Raw genomic sequence first — 12,900 nt, 5'->3', positions numbered from 1 at the left:
CCTAAACTTTGTGTTATGTCCTACAAAAACACGACATTTTAAGACATGGGAGTTTGGGAGGATAACTCGTTGGTGTGGAGGCTTAATTAGAGGAGATAGTTGTTTGTGCGGGAGAAGGAATTAAGGGAACATTTGTTGCAGTTGATAGACCAAGTTAAACTGTCAGGTGCTCGTGGACTATGACATAATGAAATGCTTGTGGACGCTCCGAACACAGCTCCCACAAATTAACTAGCATCGCCACTTGTCACTAAGCCAACTATTGTTAATTGTTATACTACTATCAAATTTGATATATATAAATATTTAATAGTGAAAGGAAAAATAATATAATATAATAAACAAAATAATAATTAAATAACAAATAGATTATAATAAACCACTTAAAACATAGCAATTAATATAATAAACTAAGTAATAATAATAAAATAAATTAAAACATGTAATAATATAATAAACTAAAGAACAAGAAGAAACATTAAACTAATATGTTTTGGAGTGAAATTATATTAATTTATGATATGATTTTTTTACCTCTTTCAAGTAGGTTATGAAATTTCAATTATATATATATATATATATATATATATATCATACCAACCAGTGATTTACCGATTCAAACATCCACTACCTCCATCCAGCCGATTTTCACAACATTGGATCAGACGTGCTGGGTGGGAAACTTGGGTAACAACTATAACATCCAAAAAGGTAATCCAATAATTATTTAAGTAAAGATATCTAAATATATCTTTTAGTAAAAGAAAAGATAGATTAAATTGTTTTAATATATTAGTTAATTTGTTATTTTTATTTTAAAAAGATGATATCATAATAATATATTAGATCGTTTAAAGATAATTATAATTAAACATAATATAAATAATAGATAAAGAAAGATCGATTAAATAAATTGTAAATTACGTATCATTCTTATGTAAGGGTAGACAGTTCATTCTCCTAGAATCACACCCATAAATGATTTTTCTTAATATTAGTGGGTTGCTCAAGGACTGAGAAAAAGAAAGAAAGCGGATAAATTCTTTCGATGCAATTGGTAGAGGAGAAGAAGAATAACAAAGAGCACAATTTTTTTGTTTTAAGAGGTGGGTAAAACAACTTTTTCTAAATCTGTATGATATGAATTCTTAAGAATGTGTTTTCTTTATATATATATTGATATTATCTAAAGAGTTTTATCATTGAATTAATGAATATATAATTTAACCTTTAAGATCAGGACTAATTTGTACATGTGTGTGTTATGTTCAAGCTATTACAAATATTATATGCCTTAGTTATTATATTACTATATAATTGTTGTCATATATGTAGTTTTATATTATTAGTTGATTATATTATTGTTATGGTATGATTATGAGAATTATTGTTGAATACATGAAATTAAGGAGTTTGTTGGTCATTTTTTTTAGAATGATATTTTTGTAATTTTGTGAGTTGATCATCACCTTTTGAAAAAGGATGATGATATATATTTTATTATGGGAATATATGATAGAAATGATGTGAAAAGACAATAAGACATCATTGTATGAGATATGATAGATCCTTTCAAGAATATGAAATTTATTCTATTTTTGGGAACCAAAAAATTGAAACTTGTGATTATGAAAATCACTAAGTTGTATCTAGTATATTTATTTGGATGCTTTGAGGTATTTTCATTTATTGAAATATTTTATTTATTTAAAATTTCACGAATTGTGATTGTTTAATATAATTTTTATTGCAATTGGTGTGTAAATATATGCATATATAATCTTATATTAAATTCATTGCGAATACTATGGTTGCCTTTTCGGATTAATGGGTTGGCTGAGAATAACATTGTTTGTGAACTCTTATTAATTGTTTTATTCACTCACATTATCATCTTATTATAAGTGTTATGAAAGAAATGATGAGTTTGAGGAAACTTGAAAAGATAGTTTTCATATTTACATTTTTTAGTTTAGTTAGTATTTCGGAATAAAATGTCGGATGCAATCACTTTTTGTTATATTTTTAATTTTCATTTAGTTTAGATACTTATATTTTGAGGATAATATTTTAATTTTTGTAAAGACTTAAATGAATTGTTTTTTTAATGAAGCAGGGTGATACAACAACTATGTGGAGGTATCTGGAAGCTCAAGAACGATATAATTTTTAACAGTACGCTGCCTCACTTGGACCATTTAATTAATCAAATAAAATTGGCTTCATGGAATTGGTTGAAAGCAAGGATCCCAGGCTTAAAACTCAGTTTTTATAGCTGGCGTATTAATCATGTGGTGTGTCTAGCATGCCTTCATCATCAACAACGATCAAATTTGAATGGTATTATAGCAGTGGGAAATTAAATTCGGGATTTGCTTAGCGGGGGGTGGTGAGATTTTGTAGATTGTACTTTATACAGGGTCGAGTGTGCCAGTCTGGTAGGTGGTTTGGGTGAGAATTAATTTGCAGGCATGTGTTGGATGCCTAGATTTACTGTAATTCCTTTGCTCAATTGGAGGCTTTTTCTGTCATGGGAACGCCTCACTCATATTCTTTTGCTGGATCTGGTTCTCTCTTTATTATGTACATCATGAATCTTTGTCTATGCATTGAATATTTGGATATATTAAGATTCATGTTTTTCTTGTATTTTTGGAACTCTTCGTTGTTTTTCTAAGGCACAACTTGTGCTCCCGTTCTTATTTATATATACATTTTGTTTGCCGATGAAAAAATGATAAAGTGCACGTAATGGACTAAAGTTGCATAATTACCATACATAAGACTTAATTTATTTTATTAAAACCTAAGGTATTAAAATCATATAATTATGATACCTATGGAAAAATACACCTAATGGACAAATAAACCAAAAGGGTAAGCCTTTCACATTTAGATTATTTAAAAAAAAAATTAAAAAACCAATAAAGTTGTCAACAACTAGATAATTTTCTTTTAAATAGTTGTTGACAACAATTGTTTCATAAATTGTGCATTTATTAGTTACACAAGCAATTTTGATAAAATTAAAATAAAACTATTATTATTAATAATAATTACAATAACAATAATAATAATTTTTTGTGTATAAACACATTATAGCATCTTTCAATCACATTTCCAAAAACTACTTCAATAATTAAAAAATTATCACAATTTTTTTAAGACGTAATTATAAATATAAATTAAGTAGTTACGAAAAAAAAATTGTGTTTGATCAAAAAGTTAAAAATTTGATGTATAAACTTACATTGCCCTAAAATATCGGAATATTTACTTTACGATGGATAAAATCTTATTTGTTCTGATAAATTTTATCCGTTCTATATCCCCTCCCTGATGATGTAAGCTAGGAATCATCATCATATGCAGTCAGTCACTAGGAACGCTTGTTCTATGAAAGGGGCTCTCTTTTATACGTTTAAAATTGCACCTACATGAGTTTTCTTCTTTTATTTAGAAGTTAACTGCATCACATTTGTCTCTCTTATTCTCTATCTATCTATCTGAGATTCTGGCTCAAATATTCACTTGTCTCTCTCACTTTCCCTTTTTCGAATAAACACCATAAAACCACTTTTCAAACCATTTTTTTTACTATTGCCTTGCTGTTTTCACGTGAAGCACCCACAATCGGCACTCAAGCCTCATGCTAAGGGGAAGGGGGGGGGGGGGGGGGAGTGAAGTGGTTCTATATGTTTGTTGTTATAAGCTGAGAATCAGCTCAAGGGGTCCTAGGCTTCAAGGGCTAGGTTCCTCCAAGACGAGAGAAGAAGGAAAGTGATTTATTATTTTCTATGCCTTTCTTTTACATGATTCATGACTTATATAGCACTCGTGGCTTGTTGATTTAGAGTTATTAACTAAAATTCTATCAATTATGGTAACAGGTACATGGCTACCACTAACAGAAAGAAGATTCTAGCATCTTGATAAATAACCGTAAAGGAGAAATGACAAACAGAATGTGCTTGAGGGCCAATAGAATTCTGCCAGGTTAGCACCCCTTGTCGGGGTTAGTTAAATGAAATCTTTCAGGTATTGTGGCTTGGTCACCAACCTCTTTGGCCTTTGATTCGTGTTTGCTAGCTGTGATTCTGTTTTTTGTGCTTCTGGTGAAGGTTGTTTAGTTCCTTCCCTAACATTATCATGCTCTTCGAAAAGCACCTTGTCCTCAAGGTGATACTTGACTTTAAGATCATCCCATGATTCTCACAAGGCATCATCAGGGGGCAATCCTTTCCACTAAATCAAGACCAATAGCTTAGGTGCTCCATTTGAGGACTCCAATTTAGTGTTGAGGATTGCTAAAGGCGATACAATGGGTTCATTGTTGACTGATGAAGGTGGTAGCTCTACAATTAGACTAGGCGTATTAGGTGGGATGGCTTGAGAAGAGAGTGGTGGAACACTAGATGAATGTGGGAGTTAGGTGGTAGTTGAAGTTGGTAACCAAGGGACTCACCTTCCGCAGTATTTGAAATGGCCCAAAAAATCTTTTAGTCAACTTAGAATATGAAGCTCTCGTTACTGAAGCTTGACGACACGGTCTTAACTTCACAAACACCCAATCGCCCACCTGAAAGTTGACATCATGTCTTTTATCATCAACAAAGTACTCCATAGTTTGAACATCAAAGAATAAAAAAAAAAATATCATGCACCAATTCCATGGAAAACCACCTCAAAATATATTGGACCAAGGCCTACTACTTCTGTTATTCTGCATATGTATTCTGCATATGCTGTCAATTTTATTTTAACCACTTTTTGTTATTTAGTTAATTCTGTTACAATAATTATGTTTACTATGTTTAGTAGTTTCCTATTGTTTTTCCTATATATTTGTGTATAGCTGGTGACTAAGAGAGACAACTTTTGTAAACTTTCTTGCAAGTCTATCAATATACTGATTCTGAGTTTTCCCTCAGCATTCTTTTGTTTCTTTCTTCCTTCTTGTTTTTTTTCATTCCAAGTTATTACAGGGCTAATAACTTCAATATGGTATCAGATGAGCAACAACCTTTATGATCCTCTTCCTGAATGGGCCTATGATCTTCTCCTTTGTCCCCTCTCCCATCAGCTTTTCCTTTTGGATCCATGGCAGCACCAATTAAAGATTTCAATCAAGATCCTTCTCATCCACTGTTTCTACATCATTCGGATGGCCCATGACTCATCTTTACCTCCCAGCCTCTCGACCACAAGAACTACACCACATGGAGCCGCGCAATGATGGTAGCTCTTTCGGTGAAGAATAAGGTGGCCTTCATCGATGGATCCCTCCCGATGCCACCCACAGTTGATCCTACATATGCTTCATGGACTCGTGGTAACAATCTTGTCATTTCCTAGCTTTACAATTCTGTTTCTAAAGATATCATTAGCAGCATCTTGGTCGCCAACACGACTAAGGAAATTTGGGAAGATTTGAAAACACGGTTTTCCCGAAAGAATGACCCAAGAATTTTCCAGTTAAGAAGGCAGCTAATGTCATTACAACAAGGAAGTGATGATGTTAATACCTACTATACCAAATTAAAATCAGTTTGGGAAGAACTCTCAGGCTATAAACCAACCTTCCAATGCAAATGTGGTGGGTTACAAACTCTACAAGATTACACTAAATCTGAATATGTCATGTCCTTTTTAATGGGCCTAAACGACAACTTTGCTCAGGTTCAGGGTCAGATTCTCCTATATGATCCCCTTCCCCCCATTGGTAATGTCTTTTCTCTTGTTCTTCAAGAAAAAGCACAAAGAGAAATTGTTGTAAACCACTTACCTTCTCTAAACTCTAATACTATGGCCTTTACTGTCAACTCTACAACCAAGAACCCTACTAATGGTAAGAGTAGGAATGCCAAGAAAGAGAGACCTCAATGTGCTCATTCCAACCTGCTAGGTCATACCAAAGACAAGTGTTACAAACTTGTTGGCTATCCTCCAAATTACTTCAAGAATAAGCCTCAACAAACTACAAATCAGGTAACTGATCATGATGAGTTCCCGAGTCATGGTGCCACAAACACTTTGTCCACTGCTCAATGTCAACAGTTGATCAGCTTCCTGACAAAACAATTGAACACAGAGAACAATGCTGATACTCTTGCCACAAATGTTTTAGGTATCTGCATGAACACTAGCTTTGATTCCAATGAATCTTGCCATTATTGGATTCTTGACTCAGGAGAAACCTCACATATATGTTGCTCAAAAGAACAATTTAATTCTTTTAAATCTTTACATGTTTCTCATGTTTTATTACCTAATTCCACCAAGGTAAAGGTTGAAGGGATAGGAAGGATAAAACTGAATGATGACATCTTCCTGCACAATATGTTATTCATTCCAACCTTTAGATTTAACTTGTTGTCCCTTGTGTCTTTGATAAATGACAATTCTTTCCAATTTATTATGCAACCTAACAGCTTTGTTCTTCAGGACCTTAAGACATTGAGGAGGATTGACACTGCTAGACAACATCAAGGACTTCTTCTTTTCAATTTCCCTAAGTCTCCTTTTCATGATACTAGTATACAATCTTGTAATGTTGTTACCTATGAAACTTGGCACCAAAGATTGGGCCACATACCTATACCTGTGTACAAACTCATTTGCAATAAAGTTCCTCTATTGATTCCAAATTTCATTGTGAAGTTTGCCCTATTGCCAAACAAAACATATTAGCTTTCACTAACCAAAACAACTTTAGTGTTGAATTGTTTGATTTAATACATGCTGATATATGGGGACCTTAGGGAAGCTACCTTTGATGGATTCAAATATTTTTTAACTTTAGTAGATGATAAAATTAGGTTCACTTGGATTTACTTTCTTAGAACTAAATCTGATTGTCTCTCTATTGTACTACAATTTTTCTCATATGTGGAAAACCAATTTCAAACCACCATAAGAGGTTCAGATCTGACAATGCAAAAGAGCTTACCTTTTAAGATTTCTTTTCAAAGAAAGGTGTCCTACACCAATTTTCCTGTGTGGAATGCCCACAACAAAACGGTGTTGTAGAAAGGAAACGCCTCCATATTTTAAATCTTGCTCGTGCCCTGCTGTTTCAATCTTATTTACCATTAAAATTTTGGGGTGAATATGTTAAGACGACAGTTTTCTTGATGAACAGGACCCCTAGGCCCATTCTGAAAGCCAAGTCACCTTTTGAGATTTTATATGCTAAACTTCCTAACTATGTTTATTTCAGGACCTTTGGCACATTATGCTATGCCTCCACTCTAATATCAAATAGACACAAATTTTCACCTAGAGCTGTGGCAGCTGTGTTCCTTGGCTACCCTCAAGGATATAAAGGCTACAAGCTTCTCAACCTGTTTACTAAGCAAATCTTCATTTCCATAGATGTCAAATTCTTTAAGCATATATTCCCTTTCAAAAACCAGTAGTCCAACAACAGTGACAAAGAGTTGCTTGACCCCTATGTCACCCCTAATCTCATAACCTCCGCTAACTCAGATGATACAAATGTCCCATCCATCACAGACACACCACCACATACTCCTCAACCTGCTCAGTTAGATCTAGCTACCACCACAAAGCTTGACATTCCTATTCAAGAACCCCTGTGAAGGTCTACCAGAATTTCAAACACTCCAAAACATCTCACTGATTTCCACTGCTACAATGTAACCAACACAGACAAAGTCACCTACCCTATACAACATCACTTAGATTACTCAACTTTTTGATTCACATAAACACTACATCTGCCAAATTTCAGAAAACCATGAACCGCAAACTTACAGCCAAGCCATCCAACATAAACCATGGCAAGAGACCATATCTGCCGAATTGATGGCCATGAAGCTCAATAACACTTGGACCATTGTCCCATTGCCTCAAGGGAAGAAACCTATCAGTTGCAAATGGATTTTTAAGTTGAAACTGAATTCGGATGGGATAGTAGCAAGACATAAAGCTCGATTAGTTGCAAAAGGTTTTACACAACAATATGGGTTAGATTTTCAAGAAACCTTTTCACCTGTGGCAAAAATAACTGCCTTAAGGTTGTTGATATCTCTGGCAGCATCAAATGGTTGGCATCTAGCTCAGCTAGACATCAACAATGCCTTCTTCAATGGGACTCTTTCAGAAGAGATATTCATGAATATTCCACAAGCTATCAACATAGTGTCCCCAAGGGACCCAATCCACCTTTAGTTTGCAAGCTGAACAGATCTATATATGGATTGAAGCAGGCTTCAAGATCTTGGTTCAATGCTTTTAGCAATGCTTTACTTAAAAGTGGATTCAAACAATCTAAGTATGATTACGGAATGGTTATTCCAGAAGTCCCTATTCCTGAATATGAAGAGGTCAGTGCAGTTGGTTCAATCTCACAGAATGTCGCTGCAACTTGGGACACATATATCTTTCTATTCAGTATGCAACTTGGGACACGAAAAACATCAACAACATAACAACAACATGGGACACAAACATTTGACATAGGGAATATGGAAGTAGGGTGTTAGCATATTGGAGGCCATGGTTTGGAATCACAACTTTTTCCAACTAATCGACCTGCTGATGCTTTTCCATCGCCTCGCGCTGAAAGCAATGACCCATGTTTATTCGGGTTTGTTTGTCTGTTTTGATTGATTGAAGGGAAGAACAACGTAAACATCTCATAAAAAAATGGCTTAAAAGTATGTATATGGATTAAATATTTTTTAATTTGTATATTTTTGTTTTTTTATTTTAGTTTTGCTTCTAAAATTTTAAAAGTTTGATTTTTAGTTCTTAAATTTAAATTTATTTTGGTTTTTATCATGATTAATAATATGTCAAAAGTCGTGTTCTATGAGATACAATCAGTTAGATTAATATCCGATGTACCAATGAGGAAAGGCCAATATGATCCAAAATTTAAAATAAAATAATAAGGATCAAAATCTAAATTTAGAAAATTCTAATTACTACAAATCATTTTTTTAAAGTATAAGAACCAAGACTCTATTTGAAATATACAACGGGGATTAAATTATGGCACGTTTATTCCGAAAGAAAAGTTCCTACATAGCCCAATAAAATTAACTTTTAACTACCATCATGTTAAAATTGTTGAGCCCTTTTTATTTTCAAGTTGCATGAGTGTTCACCACAACCTGTAAAAGAGACCAAAATTAATATTGAAAACTTAAAATGCCAAAAAAGAGGGGAAGAGGGTTCAACAAAAAGTCTGATAAATTGGTATATGAAAACAATAGTGAAAGATACCCATGGCCAGCAATCATCCAAGTAACAAATTGTGGAAAAGTGAACTTGAAAAGGGCTTGAGCTACATGAATGCCAGGGTGCTTTATCTGCATAGTTGTTACATTCTGCTTAAGAACAAAGGATCAAGTGTTACAACATTTTTTGTTCTGGCGAGTTGATAGAATCAAAGATTTGCCACATTTTAATGGACAAAACTTAGATGTAATTTCTTAGGCACTTCTGGTGGTGTTTTCTGATCAGAATTAGAGTTTTACCTTGAGAATCAATGCTAAACTTTAATGTAAACGTTTAGTACAATGGTAATCATCAAGGTGAAACTCTAATTCCAATTGTAGGACAACATTGAAAGCACCTAAGTAGGAATGAAGGTGGAGAGAGGAACATACTGATAGAGGCCAAAATTTAAATTCAATATAAGGCCGGTAGTTGACTAACATTTGCGATGCCATCCTGCTAGCTGTGTGTAACACCCTAACTCGGGGGATTCTTTTCTTCTCATATCTATAAAAAAAATGAAGCCAGAAAAGTTCAATCAATTGTGTTAGATTAGTATAGCCTTATCAGAATATCAGTTTGAGGGCCATGAATTAAGGTGACACATTTAGGAGTTGTAAGAGATTGTGATGCTATTCGCATTTAGGTGGTCTCAAAATATTATAACAGGACATGTTACATGAAAAAAATTTCCAATAGAAGGGGGAGCCATTATTTCTGTTGAAGATAACAAATAGCATACCTCATACCGAAACATAAACCAAAACAAAATAAAAGACAAATAAGATACCTTCTAAGAGCTGAGATAACTTCAGACCCGTCAGAGCCATGTTTAGCAACCTTGTCTAGCTCAAGTATCAGTTGGTAACAATCCTGAAAATGTGATTGCCAAAAAAGAAGTGAAGTTAAGAACATAAACCTATACATACCTTTGGTTCCTTTACTTGTTTTATTCCTGAGAAGTTTAACTACTAAGGTATGGCTAAAGTTTGATTAGAGGAATGAAATTGAAATTAAGGCAGATTAATGAAAATAAATAAAGATTTTAGGTATTAGATAATGTTTATCCATGTAGCACTATATATATTAATGCTGCCTGAATTGTATATACTCAAGGAAATACATTTTATTTGGAAGTTGAAAACTACAAATGACCAACCTCTATTGCCATACACCCTCCTTGACCAAGATTTGGTTGCATTGGATGTGCTGCATCACCTAACAAAGTCACTCTCCCAATTCCCCAAGTGTTGATCATGTCTCTGTCATATATATCCCTCTGTATAATCATATGTTCTGGTGTTTCTGATATGAGTGCAATCACTTCATCGCACCAATTACCAAAGAGATCCAAAAGCCTCTTCTTCTTACCTGCTGTAACTCAGACAAATGAATTTGTTTCAATTACAATAACAATTGATACACACAACAAAAGGTAAACATACCTTCTGGGAAAGGGTCACTTGAAGGGGGTTCCCCATGGAAAGCATACCACTGCATCTTCCCATGGCCAACATCTGAAGCAACAAAGTACTGGTTCAAGCCCAAGAACACCCGATACCTTCATGTAATCACCAAAACAGAAACTTTAAATAGTAGAACAGTTTATAACATTGTCCTAACATTTTATTTGGGAATGAAGTACCCTACCCAACGGTATCAATATATGGGGGCACATAGCTTGTTAATCCACTGTAGCATGTGAAACCCGAGTAATTTGCTTCTTGCTGCCCAAAGAGTTTTGAACGCACCTAAGAAAAAAAACAGAATAGATTGAATGGTAAAAGCTAGGAAAAGAAGAAACTCATTTGTAAATAAAGCTAGAAGGGAAGGATTGTATATTTTACTTCTGACCATATTCCATCTGCTCCTATTAAAATATCACCATCATGTTGCTCTCCATTTTCAAGGATCACTCTAACCTGATGTGAATGAAAAGATTATTCAAAATTGTTAAACCACTAACATAAGTCTTAAGCAATCAGAAATTAGTTGTGCAGAGCAACTTAAACCTTGTTAGGTTCCTGAATAAAATCCACGACTTTAGATTTGTTTCTAATTATGTTGGAACCAACTTTATTCACTAATATATCTTGCAGTGCCATTCTACATATGACTAGGGTAAGAGGAAGCCTTTTCCTTGAAGCAGGAGTGAAAAGATCAAACACACTGAACCTGAAGTGAAAAAATAATAAGGGAGAGTGACAATCCAAACACAATTTATATTGAAAATTGTAATAATCTAAGACCTCACAAAAGACTTCTTCAACTACAAGTCTTCAGAAGGCTCAGTTAACATAACAACTAACAAGTCCCCATAATTAATGTTACAGTACAATAGTTTCTTTCATTCATATTTAAACACACAATAATTATAATGAGAAATTTTAGTAACAAACTCTTTCACATACTCTTCTGAACACAGTTTTTCCTATTGGCCGAAATTTATTAGAAATCACAAGTATTTGTGGATACCACTTCTTATTTCATGAGTCCCTATCTTAATTTTGTAGTTTTCAATACATTTTAACTAATAATAGAGGGTGAGTGTGTTAGAAGGAGTGCATTAAAGAGTGTGCTTCTAGCCCTCATCAATCAGAATAGTATATGACAAAACTTGGGTACAATTCTTTAGGAGCTTTTAGTGTTGTTCTCCAATTAAAATTGAAGTTTCACATAGTTGATCTGTGTAATCTTTTAGTTTATACCTTTATAATGGGGATCACTGAGATAAAACTCCAATTTTAGTTGAAGAACAATACCAACTGCAATTAAAGAACAATATCCAAGTTTTGTCCTATATTATGTAGTATATAGTATATACCATTTTTCTTGTCTTTTTGAAGTTTCTTGTTCTGCTTAAGACAAAGAATACCAATAAGAGACAAAAAAAAAAAAAGCATAAGAATAACATACCAGTCCCCAGATAGACCATCAGCAAGGCCATTAGTCCTATTGGCAGTAACACAACCAGCCTCCATTATCTGCCTTGCAACACTCTGATCGATGGTTTCCAACACAGCAAGAGCACCACTCAATAGTTGAATTGGGCCACGGTGCCTACCTTCTCCTCTAACAGCACTCAAATCCTTCTCAAACACCTTCACTTCATACCCTCTATGCTTTGCAGCCAGAGCCAACACAAGGCCACCAATTCCTCCACCAGCCACCAACACTCTCAACTTCCTTTTCTCTTCCTCTAAATTTGAAAGAACCATCTCATTCCCACTATCAACTACTCTGATAGAATAATACCTGTGCTTACTGATCTTGTCATGGTGATGGGGGTAACCATAATCATATCTATATCTAATGGAACCCTGGAGTTGAACCTGACAAGTGCATGCACAGAGGATTTGCACAGAAGCCATTGATCAATAATAGATTGCTTCTGGTGGGACTTGTGTGATTGGAATTTGGCTGACCCAAGTAGGATCTTTCATGTCAACCTCCAACAACAAAGTACGCTAATATTATATTAACAGACAGAGTGTGGTGTGCTGTGCCACTGCCAGTGGTCTTTTCGAAGGTCAAGAATAAATTAGGCCAACTTTAAAAGTTGATTCCAATAAAAAGAATGAGAGTGCATTTACTAACCAGTTAAATTAAGAATCGTCTCCACTCGTTAAGAAATCAATACATTATAAATTATTA

The 12,900-nt window shown here is 34.2% G+C and overlaps 2 protein-coding genes across 10 annotated transcripts; one reads left to right on the top strand and one right to left on the bottom strand.

The window, feature by feature from the left end:
- Positions 1–3,816: 3,816 nt before the first annotated feature.
- LOC100778602 (zeaxanthin epoxidase, chloroplastic) lies at positions 3,817–12,803 on the bottom strand. 9 transcript variants are annotated; one of them, XR_005886454.1, is made up of 12 exons: positions 12,163–12,802; positions 11,259–11,421; positions 11,094–11,168; positions 10,897–10,997; positions 10,692–10,807; positions 10,406–10,620; positions 10,037–10,119; positions 9,639–9,753; positions 9,253–9,356; positions 9,081–9,140; positions 4,466–4,579; positions 3,824–4,355 (listed from the first exon to the last, which is right to left on the bottom strand). XR_005886454.1 is itself a non-coding variant. In XM_006586667.4 (10 exons), the coding sequence occupies exons 1-10, from the start codon at positions 12,615–12,617 to the stop codon at positions 9,131–9,133; spliced, it is 1,419 nt and encodes a 472-aa protein (XP_006586730.1). In that variant the 5' UTR covers positions 12,618–12,803; the 3' UTR covers positions 8,901–9,130. The 9 variants fall into 9 exon arrangements, 4 of the variants coding, with proteins under 4 accessions (XP_006586730.1, XP_040861199.1, XP_003534337.1 ...); XR_415800.4 differs by having other exon boundaries at positions 3,817–4,579; positions 9,688–9,753; positions 12,163–12,803; XR_001382554.3 differs by having other exon boundaries at positions 3,817–4,579; positions 9,253–9,338; positions 9,688–9,753; positions 12,163–12,803.
- On the top strand, positions 4,573–6,690 carry LOC102669567 (uncharacterized). Its single transcript, XM_041005252.1, has one exon. The coding sequence runs from the start codon at positions 5,491–5,493 to the stop codon at positions 6,688–6,690; it is 1,200 nt and encodes a 399-aa protein (XP_040861186.1). The 5' UTR covers positions 4,573–5,490.
- Positions 12,804–12,900: the final 97 nt, after the last annotated feature.

Source organism: Glycine max, chromosome 9 (assembly GCF_000004515.6).
Source record: "Glycine max cultivar Williams 82 chromosome 9, Glycine_max_v4.0, whole genome shotgun sequence".
Taxonomy (NCBI): domain Eukaryota; kingdom Viridiplantae; phylum Streptophyta; class Magnoliopsida; order Fabales; family Fabaceae; genus Glycine; species Glycine max.
The sequence above is the reverse complement of the archived record's forward strand: the minus strand, read 5'-3'. Positions and strand labels throughout refer to the sequence as shown.

Coding starts and splice junctions, on each gene's coding strand:
- LOC100778602 (XM_003534289.5), bottom strand. CDS start 12,617: ATGGCTTCTGTGCAAATCCTCTGTGCATGCACTTGTCAGGTTCAACTC. Junction 10,998..11,093: donor CAGATGGAATATGGTCAGAA/GTAAAATATACA, acceptor TTTTTTTCTTAG/GTGCGTTCAAAACTCTTTGG. Junction 10,120..10,405: donor GAGGGTGTATGGCAATAGAG/GTTGGTCATTTG, acceptor TCACATTTTCAG/GATTGTTACCAACTGATACT.
- LOC102669567 (XM_041005252.1), top strand. CDS start 5,491: ATGTCATTACAACAAGGAAGTGATGATGTTAATACCTACTATACCAAA.